We start from the raw sequence: 21,222 nt of genomic DNA, 5'->3' as shown, positions 1-21,222 counted from the left end.
CCTTGAGAGTTTATAATGAATCCTGGTGATACGCACAAACATTGAAAGCAGTCAGTGAACATATCATGAAATCTCTGTTTAGGGATCCCTGGGTGGCGCAGCGGTTTGGCGCCTGCCTTTGGCCCAGGGCGCGATCCTGGAGACCCCGGATCGAATCCCACGTCAGGCTCCCGGTGCATGGAGCCTGCTTCTCCCTCTGCCTATGTCTCTGCCTCTCTCTCTCTCTCTCTCTATGTGACTATCATAAATAAATAAAAAAAAAAAAAAAAGAAAAAAAAAAGAAAAAAAATCTCTGTTTAGAGATAATAAGGAAGTAACAGTTATGTTTGACAGGTCAGGCAACTTGATTGAAAACTGTAAACAAAACTTTGTTCACTAAACTAAAAAGTCTTTTCTTTACCAGACAGTGTGATCCTTCCGTGAGGATAGTGTAGGGAGCCTACCCTGTCCAGGAGAGGGAAATGGGATTGAGGGTGTCCTCAACATTCTGCTTCAAGCTCATCCACAGCCTGTCTTCCCCCAACGGGACCTCACGGAAACCGATACCACTCCATTCACTGTAGGCAGAGAACAGAGCCCTGGACCATAGGTCAGCATTAGCTCATCCTCTGCTCACCACTTCAGGAAGCTCTCCCCCAAGGTCTCCACCCCATGCCTCGCCCTCACTCTGTGATAAACATTCTCGCTCAGGAAACCCACAGGGTCACTGATGGTCTGTGCACGCAATTTCATGCTTCCAGGAAGTGCCTCATTGTGCAGCTGTTCTAGTGGGTTACTGCAGCCCTGCCTTCCACCCGCCCCCCGACACGAGAAAACCCCACACACGTACAAACCTCTGGGTTCTCACCATCATTGCACATACAAGCAGGCCAGCTTAAACCACTGCAGGGTGTGGGGTTTCAGTGTGTTAAGTCATCTTGTCAGTGACTTGTCAAACACTGGATCCTTCACTCTGTATACACAGACCATTTCTCACTGACTAGTGTTCTCATCTTGATCTGACTTCTATTATTGAAGTAGATTTTCTTTTCTAGGCTTTTTCTGTCATCCTATTTTTTGTATCTTTCTGTTAGTCCTACTTTGTTTTTTAAGTTTTTGGGTTTTGTTTTCTACTTGTTAAGCAAGCCATCAAAAGTATATTTCAGCTGAATTCTGGCAGTGAAGCAGAAGAAAGCTGTTTTAAAATCTGTCAGTTCTTATGAAGGCCACACCTGCAGGGAGTTTTGGTGGCTTCTTGAGAGAGTACAGAAAAACTCTAGAAGCTTCTGAGGAGCTGCTTAGGGCCACTGTCTCTAGCTCACATTGCTGTGTGCCCGACAGGGCTTAGTTCTGGAGCCTGATGAGCCTCAGGGCCAAAGATTGTGGTCTGAGGGAAAATGTGGCGAAGTAAGTCTAAGTGGAGAACTTTAGGGTCCTACTTGGTGCACTGAAATACTGATCAATCTTAGGTCTGTATACAGGGTCTTATCATGACAGCAGTATCTGAGATGTTAAAGGAGCAAGACTAGTGCTGTAAGCCACACAGAAATGAGTCCCAATCCTTTAGAATCACACTAATATATATTCTTTTATGATTTGGGGATTTTACTTTCTGTTAAAGTTTTTTTTTTTTTAATTGCTGACTGTGATTTTCTTCTTAACATTTTTTTTTTTCTTAACATTCTAAAGTCAGAATTTCTTTTCTGTAACAACTCATCTCAGAAATCATTTATTCCAGTAATTCTCTAAATTTTTGCTCTGAGGAGCCCAAAGAGCTTTTGGTTATGTGGGTTTATATTTTTAGATACTTACTGTTTTAGAAATTAAAACTGAGAAACTGAAAAAAATACATCAGTTTTCAACAGTGAAAAGGGGAGGTGTGCCTGGGTGGCTCAGTCGATTAAGTGTCTGATTCTTTTTTTTTTTTTTTAATAATTTAAAAAAAAAGATTTTATTTATTTATTCAGAAGAGACACAGAGAGAGGCAGAGACACAGGCGGAGGGAGAAGGAGGCTCCCTGTGTGCGACTCAATTCCAGGACACCGGGATCACGACCTGAGCCAAAGGCAGACGCTCAACCACTGAGCACCCAGTTGCCCAAGTGTCCGACTCTTGATTTCAGCTCAGGTCATGATCTTAGGGTTGTGGGATGGAGCCCCATATCTGCCACCCCACCCAGTGGGGAGTCTGCTTGAGATTTTCTCTCTCCATCTTCTTCTGCCCCTCCCCCTATGCTGTCTCTCAAATAAATAATAAAATCTTTAAAAAATTCATTGGCTTTGTAAATAAATTAAGTAAACAATAATGTGTTTTTTTTCTTTTTTCTTTCTTTTTTTTTTTTTTTTTACCAATAATGTGTTAACATAAATAGCATTTTATGAAAAGTGATATTTCTAGACAAAAAAAAATCACTTCATGAGGAGAATGGCATTAATTTACATTTTTGCAAATCTCAAGTCTGGCTTAATAGATGATAGCAGATTTTCATGTCTGCTTCTGAAGTCAATCTCTTGCAACATGATCCTTTGAACTGTATAAAGAGAATTTGACCTTTGACAGATACATAGTAGGAAGGGGAGAAGTATTTTAATAGCCTTTCCAGTTAATTGTGGGCATTCGTCTTTGATACTACACCAGAATTTGACAAATGGCAATTTTTTAAAGGTTAGTTGCGTGTGGAATCTGAAACTGTATCAATTAACTTTTTATACCCTTATATTAAGATCCATTTGTCTGTCTTTACTTTGAATGGATTTTGAAGTGACAGGCTTATTTCATTCTTTTTTGAGGAAATGTGTGCCAGGTACCCCAAACTGAATAACTATAGCTTGTCTGTCAGTCATTCTTTCAAGTAAAAAACAGCATCCTCGCTTGCACCTCACACAGCTTCACTAGTGCTTTCCCTCAAGACAGCTGTGGCTCTTTGGTATGCTGCGTGCGGATGCACATCAGTGTGCTCAGGGGCCAGATTTAATCAAATTAATATTTTTTTTTACTGCTTGGGGCACCTGGGTGGCTCAGTGTTTTGAGTGTCTGCCTTTGGTTTAGGTTGTGATCCCGGGATCCTGGGATCGCGTCCCGCATTGGGCTCATCACAGGGAGCCTGCTTCTCCTTCTGCCTATGTCTCTGCCTCTCTCTCTGTGTCTCTCATGAATAAATAAATAAAAGCTTTTAAAAAACCAAACATTTTACTGCTTGAGAAAAAAATATTTTAAAAATATTTTTATTTAATTTGAGAGAGAGAGGGTTTGTGAGTCGGGGCTGGTAGTGGGTTAGAGGGAGAGGGATAAGCAGACTCCTCACTGAGCATGGAGCATGGGGCTCAATCTCATGACCCTGAGATCATGACCTGAGCTGAACTGAGCCACCCAGGTGCCTCACTACTCAACAAAGATTTATTCAGCATCTAGCATGTATCAAGGATGTTCTTTAAGTGAAATTGGCTTTTTTTTTTTTAAACTGTGAGCATGGCAATAAATACAGTGCTTATTATTTTTAAATACAGTGATTAATAGTATGATTTTGTGTAACTGCTTTGACTCCTGCTGAGTCATAGTTTTACCCACTACTGCTTTTGTCCCATCAATGGAAAAGTTAAAGGGAAAAAACAACATTTTAGCATTGTGCAAATAGCTTTGAGCTTGCAGACCTTTTTGCACGTGTGTTTCCTTATCTAGAGTGCCAATTTCCTCTGTCCAACCTCCCCTGGATTCTGTGAGGGTGGGCAGAGAGGCTCTAGGTAAAGGGGCTTTGAGAAATGGGAAGGACTGACAGGTAGCAGCGGGGACTAACGTGATTCTTACTGTGTTGCTGTAGATCTGGAGCAGCAACCATTTGTTTCCCAGCGCAGAGGAAGCCACACTTTTCCTTGGGACACTGGATACTATTTTCCTCTTCTCTTATGCTGTGGTAAGTTTCAGAATTTGGGGGTTTTAGGTTGAGGAAAGATATAAATGGAAATGACTCCAAACCTTGTGAAGTTCATAAGAGATTTTAGAATTTGTTGACAGAGGAGAGTTCAACATTGCTGAAGTTTATATTCTGTGTCATTTCCATCTATCCATCCGTCCATCCATCCATCCATCCACCCACTTATCTATTTGACAGATGTTTACTGAACACCTAGCATGTGCCAGGTACTTTTCTAGTCTGTGAGAGTTCATCAACACAGGAAAAATCCGTAGCTTTATAAAACTTATCTTCTTGAAGTGGGATCTAAGGAAGACAGACAGTAATACAATTTTATACAGAAGCAAACAGTACAGTTGAAGGGGGTCAGTTGAACAGTACAGATGCTGGGGAGAAAAAAAAGCAGGAAAGGGGGTCTAAAGACTGCTGAGTGGTAGTCGTAATTTAGGACTGGGATGGCTGGGAAAGACCTCAAGTAGGAGGCGATATTTGAGCAAAGACCTGAAGTAGGTAAGTGAGGTCAGGGTGACTAGTACAGAGTGATGGGAAATGAGGCTAGAAAAGGTGTGGGGCTCAGACCTTTAGGGTTTTTGGTCCTTTTGTTGGGGCTTTGGCCCCAACAGTGAGATGGGAGTGAGATGGGAGCCCTGAAAGGTTTTGCACAGAGGAGTGCCAGGATCTGCCCTGTGTTTGGACAGGCCCACTTGCTGTCCCAGGAGACTAGACCAAAGGGTAGAGGCAGAAACAGGGACATAGATTAGGCTGTTCCAATTTTGAGGTGAAGGATGATGGTGGTTTAGATCCAGGAGTAACAGAAATGTGAAGAAGTAGGTTTTGTGTTTTATTTTTTTTAATTTTTTTAATTTTAAAATATTTTATTTATTTATTGAGACACACACACACAGAGAGAGAGAGAGAGAGAGAGAGAGAGAGGCAGAGAGAGAAGCAGGCTCCATGCAGGGAACCCGACGTGGGACTAGATCCCGGGTCTCCAGGATCACACCCCAGGCTGCAGGCAGCGCTAAACTGCTGCGCCACCAGGGCTGCCCGGTTTTGTGTTTTGAAGGTAGAACCAATCATTATTTTTCCTGTTGAATGTGGAGTATAAGAGAAAGAGAGGCCTTGAGGACAACTCTAGAGTGTTAGTATCATAACAGAGTGGAAGACAACGGGAAGGGTAGGCTTGTGTTTGCTTCAGGAGCACATATATTAAAATTGGGAAGGGTAGGCTTTGGGGAAAATGGCTTTTGGACATGTTACAGGTGAGATACCTATTCTTGCCTAAAGGATGAAGAACAGACACTTAGTTATGTATGGAGTCTGGAGTTCAAGGTAGAGGTTCAGGCCGGTGGTACAAATTTCAGAGTCCTTGGCATAGAAATACTTTTCAGAGTTACAAGACTGATCATCAAGGGAGCAGGTGGGGATAGTATGACAGGTGTGACAGCTGAGCCGTGGGGCTTCCTGTACTTAGAGGCAGGGGACATGAGAAATAGGCAAGCAGTGGAGGGGGACAACTATGGAATAGTGGTGTCCCAGGAACCATGCCAGCATGGGGGGAAAAGAGGTGCTCATTGTCTGTCCGAGGTAGTCACCTTGGATAGGGCAGCTGGGATCTCTGTCTGGTGGTAGGGAGCAAGTTCAGTGGCTGCTGAGTTAAGGCTGTGGGAAGTGGTGGCTGCCACTGGACCCCTGCACTGTGAATGGTCCTCCCTTTCTTCCCACTGTTTGATTTCCTCTCGTGAAGATGTCTACAGTTATTAAAAAGCTTTTTTTAAAAAGGTTTATTTATTAGAGAGAGAGAGAGCATGCACACAAGCAAGCAGGAGGAAGGGCAGAGGGAGAGGGAGAGAATGCAGACTCCCTGGGACATGAGATCTTCCAGCACTGAGACCACGACCTGAGCTGAAATCAAGAGACAGACACTTAAGGGACTGAACCACCCAGGTGCTTTGTAAAGAAACCTTTTAATTAGTGATATCCAGGTGATGGGAAATACCTGGTGGAAGTTCCAAAGTGTTCTCTGAATGTTTATTTGGACAGTATTTGGAATATCTTTTCTTCAAAGAGGAAGCTTGTAGAAACAATTGGAGCAGACCTTAGGTCATGTAGCCATGCTCCTCACCCTGGGCGTTGTGTTTTTGTTTTTGTTTTTTTAAGATTTTATATACTCATGAGAGACACCGAGAGAGAGAGAGAGAGAGAGAGAGAGAGAGAGAGAGGCAGAGACATAGGCAGAGGGAGAAGCAGGCTCCCTGCAGGGAGTCTGATGCGGGACTTGATCCCAGGACTCCAGGATCACGCCCTGAGCTGAAGGCAGATACTTAACCACTTAGCCACCCAGGCACCTGTACCCTGGGCATTTTCTGTATGACATCCCAGTGTATGGTCATTCGACTTTGGCTGGAGCACTGGCAGTGGTGCCTCGCTGCGAGCCTTTTGTGGAATGTTTTAAGAAGCCATGTATAGTCTAGAGCAAAGACCAGCTCTACCACTGTCAACTAGCTGTAGGAAACTTGGTTTTGAAATGAAATTTAACCTTACTTTTCTATAGAGTTGTGATAATACTTATCCCCAGGATTAAGTAGGTTTAGGAGATAAAAAGTGCCATGGAACATCAGTGATCATATTTCTTTGTATTGAGCCACATGTCCTTTTGGAGCTTTCTAGGCATCACGCAGGCATTTGGAACACCACAGGATGAATTGATTCTCTAATCTGAAACACTGAGATTTTCTTCACCTCCTTTACTCTATATAGCATAAGGCACGTGAGTGGCAGCTGTAGAATGAAGAATTGAAAGCTTATAGGTGCTTCTTTTGAGGTAGTGACAGGTTGACCATAATGAGACCTATCAATCTAAATTTTCTCTAATGTAGAGATCGACAGTTTACCAGAAACACTTGTATCTGGATTTAGGTTTTCCGTGAAGACATTTGTTCATTTTACATACTTATGGAAGAAACCTGGTGTATTGCCATGGGCTCTTTAGTGTGCCTTGCTGCCATGACTCAGGTTTTTATTTCCTGCCACTGAGAGGAGAGCAGAAGGCAGAACATTTGTACCGTTCTTCAACTAATTACTGTCTTTGTGTCCTTACTCTCCCTGCCTTGTGAGGTCATGAAACCCAAGGGTCAGATTAAATAGGCAGTGCCTGTGCCCCAGAAACTTCTGTGGTACAGGACATGTTGTAACACATCTTGACTCAGGATGCAAATGGCTAACTAAGGGCAGCCCCCCTGGGAGTGCAGATAACTGATCTTTTTTTTTTTTTTTTTAAGATTTTATTTATTTATTCATGAGAGACACAGAGGGAGAGAGAGATAGAGGCAGAGTCACAGGCAGAGGGAGAAGCAGGGTCCATGCAGGGAGCCCGATGTAGGACTTGATTCCGGATCTTGGGATCACACCCTGACCCAAAGGCAGATGCCCAACCACTGAGCTACCCAGGTGTCCCAGATAACTGATTTTTAAGTTAATCTGTTCTAGAAAATGAAATATAATTGTGGGCTTGTTTTATTAATTAATATTCTTGGTTTTGTTTTATTTGTTTTGATTTTTGCTTTTCCAGGCTCCTTTTAGACAGTGAGGGGGATTTGCTTTTGGTAGACTCAAAGTTTAGCCTAGATTACAGTATTTTGGTGCGTGAGTTTGTTTACAGTATAATGTGCAGAAGTGCACTGTCATTTTATGAAACATTTTTGAAACTGAGACAGCTAGTCTGGGCATAAGAATGAAGTTTAATTTTGAGTCATGTCAGTGTTTTATTTCCCTCACTTGGTTTGCAACGCATCTTCCCTTTTTCAGGCTGTGTTATTCAGAGCTGTGAAATAAAATGCTTTATTTTTAGGGCCTTTTCATCAGTGGAATTGTTGGAGATCGGCTTAATTTACGATGGGTTCTATCTTTTGGCATGTGCTCTTCTGCACTAGTGGTAAGTTGAAAGGTATTATTTTTATCATCATCATCATCATCATCATCATCATCATCATCTTGGTTGGGTATTTTAGAATCCAAGTACTCCTCCCGCCCATTTCTATATGTAGAATAGAAAAGTAAAATCAATATTCAATTTTTTAATACCTCGTGTGCCTTTTCAGTTAGGGGAATCTTTTTATATTTATTTATTTATTTAATTTTTAAAAAATTTATAAAAGATTTTATTGACTTATTCATGAGAGACACAGAGAGAGAGAGACACAGAGACACAAGCAGAGGGAGAAGCAGGCTCCATGCAGGGAGCCCAACGTGGGACTTGATCCCGGGTTTCTAGGATCACGCCCTGGGCCGAAGGTGGTGCTAAACCGTTGAGCCACCCAGGCTGCCCATAGGGGAATCTTTTTTTTTTTTTTTTTTTTAATTTATTTATTTACGATAGTCACACTCAGAGAGAGAGAGAGAGAGGCAGAGACACAGGCAGAGGGAGAAGCAGGCTCCATGCACCGGGAGCCTGACGTGGGATTCGATCCCGGGTCTCCAGGATCGCGCCCTGGGCCAAAGGCAGGCGCCAAACCACTGCGCCACCCAGGGATCCCCATAGGGGAATCTTTTTAAAGTGAGATTTGGATCATGTCCCTTTTGTGATTCAGTCACCACCAGAGCCATGCATAAATAGTATACATGCTGCCTGAATTGAACACAGAAGCCAAGCATAAATAGCATGGCATTCGGTGCTCTTGAGAACTGGGTTGTGTCCTGCCTTGACAGTCCCGTCTGTCTCTATGCTTTACCAGTTGGCTCTGGCCAAACTGTTTTCCATGGTCCCAACATACCCTGTGCCTTTCTGCCTCACTCTGTTTGTTTTTGCCTTTCCTGCCTTGAATGGCTCTCTTTTCAGCTCTCCATAGTCTAGCTCAATGTCGCCAGCAAGTTATTGGTCAAATGGCACTTCTTTCACGATGTCTTCCTTTACTGACCTCATTCATTCCTGAAAGTAATCATTTCCTCTTCTGTGCTCCCCCGCCTGTATGTCTTTGAAGGCACTGACATCGTTGACTACTTAGTCCACTGATTTCTGTATCACTCTTGTTTTCCCTAGGAGTCAGTGGCATGGTGGTGGAGGTCACAGGTTTCTTAGACCTGGACTCCCTGCGTGTCAGTTCCTCACTTGCCATTTCCTGGGATGATTGCTGTGTGCTTCATCCTCCTTGTTTGAATGCCTCCCCCCAGGTTGGTAGGGAAGGTTATGTGGGTTTCTGTGTGTGAGGCATGTGGAAAAAATGCCCTGGATAATTAAATACTAGAGAGGGCCAGATCCACATTTGATGCATCTTTTTTTGTTTCCTAGGTCCTAGTGAGGAGTTTTTGTTGGTTGAATGAAAGCATGGCATTCAGCTAGTCCCAGTTTTATTATTGTTTTCCAGTATCTGCCATTTGAGAGATTGAAGCACTTTACTTACATTTACAGCCCTCTTACCTACACATATATACGCATTGCTTTAATCTTTTTTTGTTTGTTTATTTGTTTTTAAGATTTTATTCATTTGATAGATTCAGCACAAGCAGGGGGAGTGGCAGGCTGAGGGAGAAGGAGAAGCAGGTTTCCCACTGAGCAGGGAGCCCATCCCAGGACCCTGGGATCATGATCTGAGCCGAAGGCAGATGCTTAACTGACTGAGCCACTCAGGCGCCCCTATACATATTGTTTTAAAACCTCTATACGTTTTTGCTTTGCTTTTTTTTTTTCACATTTTTTGAAAAATTGAAGTATGTGCATAAACTCACCCTTCTTGGTGTGTAGTTCTGAGTTTTGACAAAGGAGTATAGTTCTGTAACCACTGCTCCTCCTCCCCCCTCCCCCAGCCTCTATCAATCACTGACCATTTTTCTGTCCTCCTAATAGTTGTGCTGATTCCAGAATGGAATCATACAGTATGGTACATACTATATTTTTAAAAAATATTTTATTTATTTATTTATGAGAGAGAGAGAGAGAGAGGCAGAGACACAGGCAGAGGGAGAAGGAGGCTCCATGCAGGGAGCCCGACATGGGACTCAATCCCGGGACCCCAGGATTGTGCCCTGGGCCAAAGGCAGGTGCTAAACTGTTGAGCCACCCAGGGATCCCTGGTACATACTATTTCTAACCCATGCAAAATATTCCAAAAGTAACTTCGACTACCGATAAAATGTCCACTTGAGCAAAATGCCACCCCCCCACAGTGGTGACTTGATGAATGCTTCTGAATTCTTGAGCAGATCACAGGTTACACCGGTTGTCTCGGCAGCTGCAGGAATGATCATAGCTGGCGCTTCCTGGTCCCCACAGTGTGTGGGGCACTGCCCTGACTGAATTTACATACACGACTTCAATCAGCCCCCATAGTAGTCCTCTACACACACACAGGTCTGAGGACGAGATAACAGCAAGAGTTGTCTAATGAAGTTGAACAATGAGCATTTAACTTCTTAGAGCTAAAAATACAAGTCAAATGGGTGTAATCATTAATGAACTTTGTGTTGATTGACATCCCTGCTCAGTGGTGGCACTTGGGTCTTGTCTTATTCACCTTATGCTCAGAGTAGGAGCATCTGAAAAGTCGGCACATGTCTCTTTGGCCCTACACCTTTGGGCATGTTTCTTCATGCACAGACGTCATTGTGGTTGGCATTTTAGTGTCCTAAAAGTGTCTGTGGATGTCACATGTTCCTTTTTCTTCCCTTCGTATCCTAGGTGTTTGTCTTTGGCACTGTCACAGAATGGCTGCATTTCTACAACAAGGGACTCTACTGCTGCCTGTGGATTGTAAATGGCCTGCTCCAGTCTACTGGTTGGCCCTGTGTGGTTGCTGTTATGGGCAACTGGTTTGGAAAAGCTGGGTATGCCACTCTCTTCCTCTTTGATTTCTCTTTTTAAGTGGTTTTATTATTTATTTATTTATTTATTTATTTATTTATTTATTTATTTATTTATTTATTAAAAAAAAGATTTTATTTATTTTTTTAAGAGAGACACAGAGAGAGGCAGAGAAATAGGCAGAGGGAGGAGAAGCAGGCTCCATGCAGGGAGCCCGATGTGGGACTCGATCCTGGAATTCAGGAGGCAAAGGCCTCAACTGCTGAGCCACCCAGGTGTCCCTTTAAGTGTTTTGGTTTTTTTAAAGATTTTATTTATTGATGAGAGACACACACACACACAGAGAGGCAGAGACACAGGCAGAGAGAGAAGCAGGCTCCATGCAGGGAGCCTGACGTGGGACTCGATCCCAGGTCTCTAGGATCACGCCCTGGGCTGAAGGCAGCACTAAACCTCTGAGCCACTCGGGCTTCCCCCTTTGAAATGGTTTTAATATCAGATGATTCAGACTTGTCATCAGTTAACTCCATCTTTTTCAACACTACCCACCTCTTCTATTTTAGAAAGTTGAGAAAAAGCTTCACTTTGGAGAGTATTGGAAAAGGTGTGGACTTGAAGGGTGTAGGCCGGTGATGCATGTTCTTATTTATTTTTATTTACTTTTTTTTTTTTTAGAGTGAGAGTGCATGTGAGCTGGGGGAGGAGAGAGAGAATCTTTTTTTTTTTTTTTTTTTAAGATTTTTATTTATTCATGAGAGACACAGAGAGAGAGAGAGAGAGAGGCAGAGACACAGGCAGAGGGAGAAGCAGGCTCTAAACCGCTGAGCCACCCAGAGAGAGAGAATCTTAAGCAGGCTCCACATCCAACATGGAGCCTGATGTGGGGCTCAATCTCACCACCTTGAGATCATGACCTGAGATGAAATCAAGAGTCAAGCTTAACTGACTGGGCCACCCAGGTGCCCCAGTGAGGCACATTCCTTTTTTTTTTTTTTTAAGTTTTTATTTTTTCATGAGAGATACAGGGGGGCGGGGGGGGGGGGGCAGAGATACAGGCAGAGGGAGAAGCAGGCTCCATGCAGAGAGCTCGATGTGGGACTCGATCCCGGGACCCCAAGATCACGCCCTGGGCTGAAGGCAGGCGCTAAACCGGTGAGCCACCTGGGGATCCCTAGGCACATTCTTAATACTCTGCTGGTCATGGTCAGATTTTGAGTGTGGCTAAGGCAGTACATCTCAAAAATCTTCCCTTAACAGAACATAAGTCATGTAGCATCCTGTCATGTGTCTTCCTGTGGGTTTTGCCTTCCCTTCCCTTTGTTTGAGACTCAGTGGTCTAATTTTATCTTCTTACATTAAAGATGAAGAAATTGAGGTCAAAAATTATCTATGGGACTTACCTAAGATCACATAACAAGGATGCCTGGGTGGCTTAGTGGTTAAGCATTTGCCTTTGGCTCAGGTCATGATCCTGAGGTCCTGGGATTGAGTCCCGCATCAGGCTCCCCACAGGGAGTCTGTTTCTCCCTCTGCCTATGTCTCTGCCTCTCTCTGTGTGTTCTCATGAATAAATAAGATCACGTAACAAAGACTCTAATACGTTACAGATGAAGAATGCCAAACTTTGGGGCTTGAAAGCTCAAATTGGACATCTTTTCCCCAAACCTTCAAGTAGTTGTCAGATCATATGTGAGTTTATGTGTGATACAGGCCACGGCATGAGAGTGGAACCTGCTACAGCATCTTCTGGGCTGCCAGGAAGAAGAGCCGTACTTCATTTATAGGATGGAAAATAAGTCGAGATTCTCAAAGATTTGGCTTTGCTATTTGCCATTTTTGGTGACATTCTGATTTCAAGAGTATTATTAATTTGGATTTCTTTAATTTGTCCTGGGTAAATATATATTGTGAGATACACATTTATCTCATCTATGGTTCGGTCTTTTTTATCTGTTTACTCTTTTACCATAGACCAGTGTATGAAACAGACATTATCCACCCACTGAGTGATCAGTGCATGCTCTGCCTGGCTTCCCTCAGGTTTCCAGCCTCCTCGGTTTTCACATTGGGAGTCATGATGCCTGCTGGCTAATGATATGTAACATCATGAAAGTTCACCCATGAAATGTCGTATGGGTAGAATAAGTACGACTTAATGAGCATACTCTGATTGTACTTCAGTGTGCTGTGGTTTCTATTGAACTCTAACTGTAGTGTTACTGGTTTAACAATTGATTTTAAGAGGTGCTTGTTCCCATGTGATACTTTAGGTTTTTTTTGGAGTAGGTGATGCTATCTGCTCATGTGCTGTTTATATTTATCAAGGTTTTCTTTTTTTTAAGATTTTATTTATTTATTCATGAGAGACAGAGAGAGAGAGGCAGAGACATAGGCAGAGGGAGAAGCAGGCTCCCTGTGTGTGAGCTTATGTGTGAGGAGCCCGATGTGGGACTTGATCCTGGGACTCCAGGATCACGCCCTGAGCCAAAGGCAGACGCTCAACCGCTGAGCCACCCAGGCGTCTGTTCCTTTATTAAGATTTTTAAAGTAATTTTTTTCATTTGTGATTTTGAAAATTATATAAAGGCTTCTTGTTTTTTTGTGGACAAACCAGATAATATAAATGAACAAAGAGAAATAAAGGTAAAAGCATTTGAAATCGTATCACTCAAGGATAATCACTTTGGCACTTTTTTTTTTTAAACAGATTTTACTAATTTATATGCCAGAGAGATAGCGTGAGAGTGGGGAGAAGCAGAAGGAGAGGGAGAGGGACAAGCAGACTCGCTGCTGAGCATGGAACCAGACATGGGGCTCAATACCAGGACGTCAAGATCAGGATTTGAGCCAAAATCAAGAGTTGCTCAGCCGACTGAGCCACCAGGTGCCCCTCAACTAGTTTCTTCTAAAATCGTGTCTTTGGGCCCCCCTGGGTGGCTTAGTTGGTTAAGCATCTGCCTTTGATCCCAGGGTCCTGGGATTGAGCTCTGTGTTTGGCTCCACGCCCAGCAGGGAGCCTGCTTCTTCCTCTATCTCTGCTGCTCCCTCTGCTGCTCTGCCTGCATGTGCCCTGCTCTCTCTTTCTCTCAAACAAACAAATAAATAAATAAAACTGAAAAAAGAAAAAAAATCAAATCAAATCATGTTTTTGGTCTGCCAGTGTTATTCAGAGCCTGACCTTCTGACTCTTTCCCCAGCACCCTCTTGCTAGGTTTTATGTATTTTAGAGAAAGAGGGCAGGCATTTGAGCCCTGGGGAAAACACAGATTATCTAGTCCAAATGGTTTTCCAAGTAGACAAAATTGGGGCCCCAGGGAATTAAGGGATAGGTTGAAGACATTGCTTAGAAACCTGTTAATCTTGGATGAATCATGCCCCTTTATCAGGGTCATAGTTTTTATTTTTATTTTTTTAAAGGATTTTATTTGTAAGTCATCTCTATGCCTAGTGTAGGGTTCACACTCACAACCCCAAGATCAGGAGTCTCACACTTCACTGACTGAGCGGGCCAGGCGCACCCAGGGTCATAGTTTTTAAAAGCAGGTGTAGACTAGGTAACATTAACAACATTAACATGTACTCTCGTGTAGCACCAAGCCCTTTCGCATGTAGCACTGCGCTCAGTGCTTTGAGGAGCAGAACATGTTCCAATGAGCCTGAGCTGTGACTGGCTTGAGATTGCACAGCTGGAAGTGGCAGAGCTAGGACTTTTAAACAAATTATTATTCACTTTACTGGGTTGTCTTCCTGTTGGTTTCTCAGACTCCTGTCTCCATGAGGTTATAAAAATGTTTAAGGAGCTAAAAAATCTAGACCTAACACAGTATGTTATTAATAGAGGGGCGCCTGGCTGGCTCAGTCAGAAAAGCGTGTGACTCTTGATCTCAAGGTTGTGAGTTCAAGCCCCATGTTGGGGCTTGTAAAGATTTAAGTAAAGATTTTACTTAAAATCTTAAAAAAAAAATTAGCTTCTCTTTCTTTCACCAGCCCTACTGCCATTGCCTATGTTCAGAGCTAATCATTTTTCTCCAGGACTATTGTAATAGCTAGTTTTCCTTCTACTAGATTATTTACTCATCCTTTTTTTCCTCTCTCTTTTTTTAATGGCTTTATTAAGGTATGTAATGAACTGCGCGCATTTAAGATGTATCATTTGATGAGTTTCAGCCTGCATACACCCTGAAAACCACCATCACAGTTAAGAAAATGTAGACATCTCCATCACCCCTAAGTTTCCTCATGCCCTTTGGTGATTCCTCTCCTCCACCCCTCCTGCTCCCTTCCCCCTCCCTCCCATTGCCATTTCCAGGCAACTGTTCATCTGTTTTCTGTCAGTTTAGATTAGTTTGAATTTTCTAAAATCTTACATAAATAGAATCATACAGTATACACTGTTTCTTGTCTGCTTTCATTCAGTATGATTATTCTGAGATCTAGTATTCATCCCTTTTTATTTTTTATTTATTTAAAATGTTTTTTATTTATTTATTCATGAGAGATGCAGAGAGAGAGAGGCAGGAACACAGGCAGAGGGAGAAGCAGGCTCCTCCCAGGTAGCCCGATGCAGGACTCGATCCCAGACCCTGGGATTACACCCTGAGCCGAAGGCAGACACCTAATCGTCCACCCAGTTGTCCCAATTCGTCCTTTTTTTTTTATTTTTATTTTTATTTATTTATGATAGTCACACAGAGAGAGAGAGAGAGAGGCAGAGACACAGGCAGAGGGAGAAGCAGGCTCCATGCACCGGGAGCCCGATGTGGGATTCGATCCTGGGTCTCCAGGATCGCGCCCTGGGCCAAAGGCAGGCGCCAAACCGCTGTGCCACCCAGGGATCCCGCAATTCGTCCTTTTTTATAGTTGAGTAGTAATCTATGGTATCACAATTTATCTTTTCACCTGTTGGTGAACATTTGGGTTGTCATCAGTTTTTGGTCATTACAAATAAAGCTCCTGTGAACAGTTTCTGTACAAATCTTTGTATGAACAAGTGCTTTCATTTTCCTTGGATGAATATGTCAAAGTAGAATGGCTGGATCATATGGTAGATGTGTATTTATCTTTTTAAGAAACCAATGGTCTCTTCCAAAGTGGTTTTACCATTTTACATTCCCATCAGCAGAATGTAAGGGTTCTAGCTGCTATGTATTCTTGCCAACACAACACGTATGTGTGGTCTTTTTCACTTCAAGTTATCCTCATAGGTATGTAGTGATAGTGATACATCATCAGTTTTAATTTGCATTTCTCTAATGTCTGATGATGTTGAATATCTTTTTTTGTTGTTGTTGAATATCTTTTTATGTGCTTATTTGCATCATGTTTTTGTGTGCATGAAGCCTCTTTTTCAAAAACTTTTGAGATGGTTGTAGATTCACACTCTTTAACATTATATCGGATTTTTTTTTTTTTTTAAGATTTAAAAATTTCTGTAAAGGAATCTCTACACCCGACATGAGGCTTGAACTTACAACCTAGAGATCAAGTGTTGCATGCTCCACCTACTGAGCCAGCTGGGGCCCCTGGAATGCTTGTTTTTGTATTATTGAGGGCTCTTTTTTTTTTTTTTTTAAGATTTTATTCATTTGTTTGAGAGAATGAGACAGAGATAGCAAGAGAGAGCAGAAGCAGGAAGGAAAAGGAGAAGCAGGCCCCCCCGCTGAGCAGGGAGCCCAACGTGGGGCTTGATCCCCAGACCCCGGGAGCATGACCTGAGCTGAAGGCAGTTGCTTAACTGACTGAGACACTCAGGCACCCCATGTATTACTGAATTTTGAGAGTTCTTTATATTCCAAATGTGAGACTTTTATTAGATAAGCAATATGCAAATATTTCTTCCTAGTCTGTGGCTTACTTTTAAAATTCTCTTAACAGTGTCTTGTGATGTGCCCGAAATTGAGGTTTAGTTTAATATCTTAAAGTAACCTGATATTTTGTCATTTGAGTTTACTTTAAAAAAATTTTTAATATAGAATGTTTATTCTTTGGAATGTGAACTTTCACTGTTTTGTATTTGTATTTTGTATTTGAACTGCACCTGAATTCCTTCTGATTCTGTTGTTTTTTGTTTTTCACTGTTCTCTGTCTTAGACGAGGAGTTGTATTTTGTATTTGAACTGCACCTGAATTCCTTCTGATTCTGTTGTTTTTTGTTTTTCACTGTTCTCTGTCTTAGACGAGGAGTTGTATTTGGTCTCTGGAGTGCCTGTGCTTCAGTGGGCAATATTTTGGGAGCATGCCTAGCTTCTTCTGTTCTGCAATACGGTTATGAGGTAGGTATGTCCTTCTAGTTCTTTCTTGAGTATATATAATATGTTTTGTCTTTGGAAGCAATACTGTGGCTATCTAAAACTATGTAGGGCTGTGTTTGGTCGGACAAGGCTTATGTTAAAAAAGGACAAACGTTTGATAAATTCAAACACAGAAGTTATTCATGGGAAAAATGCCCAAGTCTGAAGACAGTATAATCAATCGGGAAAAAAGTATCTGTAACTCATGTTACAGATCAAGAGCTAATCTCCCTCATATATAAAGAGTACACGCAAATTAATAAGAAGACCAACAATATATAGAAAGAAAGGTAAGGGATTTGAATTTGTAGTTCATGAAAAAGGAATAGATATGGCTTTGAAATATATGAAGTATATTCCACTTCATTTGTAACTTACCTATTCATTTAGTAAATATGTATCACAGTTCTCTAAGTGCCCCTAGGCAGTAGAGAATAGAGCACTGGCCAAAAAAGAAAAATCTCTGCTCTTATGGAGCTTAGGTGTTAGTTGGTGGACAAATGTGAGTTAAAACTACACTGTAAAAAAAATAAAAAAATAAAAAAATAAAACTACACTGTAAAAAAGAAAGAAAAAGACAAGAAAGAAACTGTGCTGTATACTTACATTGGTAAGAATCTATAAATTTTGATAGCATTTTGTGTTTATAAGGATGTGAACAAACAAGCACTGACCCCTCTTGGAGTCACTCTGAAACTATCAAAATTACACCTGCTCTGTCCCAGCTGTTCCACCCACAGGACTTAATCCCAACAGATGAATATACTTCCACATGTACAAAGTGATGTATCTATGTGGTTATTTCAACATTGTTTGTAAGAGCAAAAAATTGATAACAAATGTGAACCAAAAGGGAGATACAGTATGACACATGTGTGAGGAAGGTGGCACAACTTTGAAGTGGAATTTGGAAGCTCTCAGGGTCCTGATAGGGAAAGTTCTCAATGGTTTTTAGGTGAAGAAAGCCAGGGTGTGGAACAGTGTGTACTGAATGATGCCATTTCTGTAGGGAGTAAGAATCAGAGTATAGATTTGTATTGGCCTGTATGTTTCTAAAACAGTCTCTTGGGGAGTAGAAATCAAATAACAACAATGGTTATATGCTGGTAAAATGGGATGAGAGAAGAAGTAGGACGAGAAAAAGGATGAGACAAGTAGGAGGGAGAGCTTTTACTACCCATCAACTTTTTGTTGCTTGGATCATATGAAAGTGTTATTCTAAAACCTAAATAGGGAAGTCGCTCTTTTAAAACGTAGATAAATCTTTAAATAGTTTACCAAGTGTTTGGTCTCAGAAGAATTTTGGTTGAGTAAGGCTCAATGGGAAGGAAATCCTTTCTCTGTTCTTGGTCACCTTTATTCTAGGCTTCCTGGCTTCTCATCTGAATTGTGCCAATTGGCTCAGATGGAAATTTTGGTTCAGCCCGCATGCTGATTTGATTTCTGGAAACACTCATTTTGTCACTGTCTTTCCCAGAAATGTAGACCACCTGTCCACATCAGGCTCCATTCTCTACTAAAAATAATTCAGCTAATGTTGTCTGGCTTTTGAGGTTCTTTCATCTTGATCTCTCATTTTTCCTAGCAGTTTTATTTCCTGCTGCCCCTTAGCAGAGGCCCTCCACTTTGACCATGCAGGAGGCTTTCTCTCTCATTCCCACCCTGTCCCTTTGCTTAGGTCATGCTGGGATTGACCACCAGTTGCCTTTTCAGCTCTTCCTTAAGACATGGTATTGCTCTGCTGACATCATTAGCTATTTCTTTCTATATGTGTTTCTTTTTTTTTTTTTTTCTATATGTGTTTCTTAATTAGGACTGGGTCTTCTCCTTTATTCGCCTGCTTGGTGCCTTGTACTATTGTTTGGTGTATTATTTAATCTTCTTCACTGGATAGAATATTTTTGAGGGCAGATAGATACTGTCTCTCTCTCTTTTTAAAGATTTTATTTATTTATTCATGAGAGACAGAGGGAGAGAGAGAGAGGCAGAGACACAGGCAGAGGGGGAAGCAGGCTCCATTCAGGGAGCCCGACGTGGGACTTGATCCCAGGTCTCCAGGATCATGCCCTGGACTGACGGCGGAGCTAAACCGCTGAGCCACCTGGGCTGCCCAGATACTGTCTCTTGTGGGAGGATCTGTGGTGCAGAGAATGAGGCTTTGGGAGCCAGTCGTGATTTCACAACTGTAGTGGTATACCATTCAGTGTCCCTGAGACTTGACCCGTCCTCTCTGAGCCTTGTGGGGAAAATGCGTGGAAAAGACAAGTGAAACTCAAGTTCTGAGCCTGGCATGGACTAAGCACTCATGCTCATTCCTTCTTAGTCCCCTCCCTTCCCCACATGTGCTTCTAGTCAATGTGCTCTAACCAATATCGCGGACGTGTAAGAAGCTCCTCTCTCCTCTCTCCTCCAGTATGCCTTTCTGGTGACAGCGGCTGTGCAGTTTGCTGGTGGGATCATCATCTTCTTTGGGCTCCTGGTGTCACCAGAAGAAATCGGTGAGGAAAAGCTATCCTTTCTATTCAACACGTCTTACTGTTATGGGCGAAGAGAAACCTGAGGCCAGCACAACCAATCTCTTGTTCCTTAGGAGAACTGTGAGCTCCTTTCAGTGAGTTGAAGGAGTGGTACTGCTGCTTATGGCCCATAGACCCTGTGGTTGTCTAACCAGACATGGCTGCAAATGTTTGAGGGCAGTGTTTCACCTTTATAGATTCAGGAAAAACTCTTCATTTGCAAATGAGTTTTGCAATTGAGACACTGACTGGAAATTAGCATGATATTTTTCTCATTTCACTTGTTTGAACAGATTTCTTTCCCTTCATAAAAGTAATTTAGTTTGATACTTATCTGTGGTTACATACAGAATATGTACAAGCAAAGCCACAGAAGCAGATATATGTACAATTCTGTCTTCTGAGTGTTATCAAAAAGATGTATCAGTTCAATAGTACATCATTAACATTTTTTAAAATGTAAGAGAGATAGTGTAATGTCATTGAAAATGCATTGCTTTGGGGGCGCCTGGGTGGCTCAGTTAAACGTCTGCCTTTGGCTCAGGTCATGATCTTGGGGTTCTGGGATCGGGCCCCACATCAAATTCTCTGCTTGGTGAGGAGTCTGCTTCTCTCTCTCTCCCCCTGTTCTCTTGCTCTCTCAAAGAAAAGAGTAAAATCTTAAAAACAAACAAACCCCAAAACAATATTGCTTTGAAGCCAGATGAAATAGAATTAGAGTCCTGGCTCTGTGGCTTATTAGCTGTGTGACCGTAATCAACCTTGATTGACCTTGGCCTTGAACCTTCAATGCTTCTGTAAAATGAGACAAAAATAATCATGACCCCATGAGTAATGATACATGCAAAGCACCTTGCACAATGCCAGGCATCTAGATGGCACTTAATAAATTGTGGCTATTACTGTTTTAGGTCTCCCAGGCATTGAGGCAGAAGAAAATTTTGAAGAGGACTCACACAGGCCATTGATTAATGATGCTGAAAATGAAGATGAATATGAGCCTAATTATTCCATCCAGGAAGGCAGTACTATTACCCAAGTCAAGGCAATAAGCTTTTATCAGGCCTGTTGTCTTCCTGGAGTTATACCGGTAAGGACGGTTCAGATCTCCTTACCACCACTAGTGAGAAGTTATAGCCTAGGTATTAGCACTACCTGTGATAAAGCATCTTGAAGTATTTAGCTTCTCTTTGATACTTTATTTTAGGAATATATTCCCCTCAGCTTGTGTCTAGGGTGGCATGACTTGAAATTTTTTCTGCATTCTGATGTAGGGGTTGGTGTACTTTTTCTGCAAAGAGCCAGAGAGTAAATGTGTTCAGCTTTTTGGGGTGGGGTCGGGTAGGGGGGCGGTGGTACAGTCTCTACTACGACTACTCACGTCTGTAGAACACAAGAAACCCTGGATGATATGGAATAAATGGGTGTGGACAGGTTTGGCTGGCGAGCCCTAGTTTGCTGACCCTGACCCTGCATTCAAGTAAGAAGGCAAAATTGATATTTTTAAATATGTTCTTTTTTGGCCTGTTGAAGTATTGTAGAATTATATGTGACCAAGAGGGGTTTTGAAGGATTCATTTAAGTCTGCCTTATTTGCCTGTATTCTTAGCATTCTAGGAAAAAAAATGATTTGCCCTTTTATTAAAAAAGTATAGAACACAGTACTCCACAGTATTTCTTGGTAATGCATTCCAGTGTTTCCAAAACCTTTACAGTCAGGAGAACTTTCTA

General features: G+C 42.1%; 1 protein-coding gene across 3 annotated transcripts in view; it reads left to right on the top strand.

Annotated features, from left to right (window-relative positions):
* Positions 1-21,222, top strand: part of SLC37A3 (solute carrier family 37 member 3) — a 51,785-nt gene that overhangs the window by 15,872 nt on the left and 14,691 nt on the right. For 2 of the 3 annotated variants that reach the window (XM_077850143.1, XM_077850144.1), the window contains exons 4-9: positions 3,797-3,889; positions 7,740-7,823; positions 10,563-10,708; positions 16,861-16,957; positions 19,389-19,473; positions 20,403-20,581. In XM_077850143.1, the coding sequence (XP_077706269.1) occupies positions 3,797-3,889; positions 7,740-7,823; positions 10,563-10,708; positions 16,861-16,957; positions 19,389-19,473; positions 20,403-20,581 (684 nt within the window). Of the gene's footprint in view, positions 1-3,796; positions 3,890-7,739; positions 7,824-8,927; positions 9,059-10,562; positions 10,709-16,860; positions 16,958-19,388; positions 19,474-20,402; positions 20,582-21,222 lie in introns of all 3 variants that reach the window. The other variant, XM_077850145.1, reaches the window with a different exon arrangement.

The sequence above is a fragment of the Canis aureus genome, chromosome 15 (assembly GCF_053574225.1).
Source record: "Canis aureus isolate CA01 chromosome 15, VMU_Caureus_v.1.0, whole genome shotgun sequence".
Lineage (NCBI taxonomy): Eukaryota > Metazoa > Chordata > Mammalia > Carnivora > Canidae > Canis > Canis aureus.
Note: the sequence above shows the minus strand (reverse complement) of the source record. Positions and strands in the feature narration are given on the sequence as shown.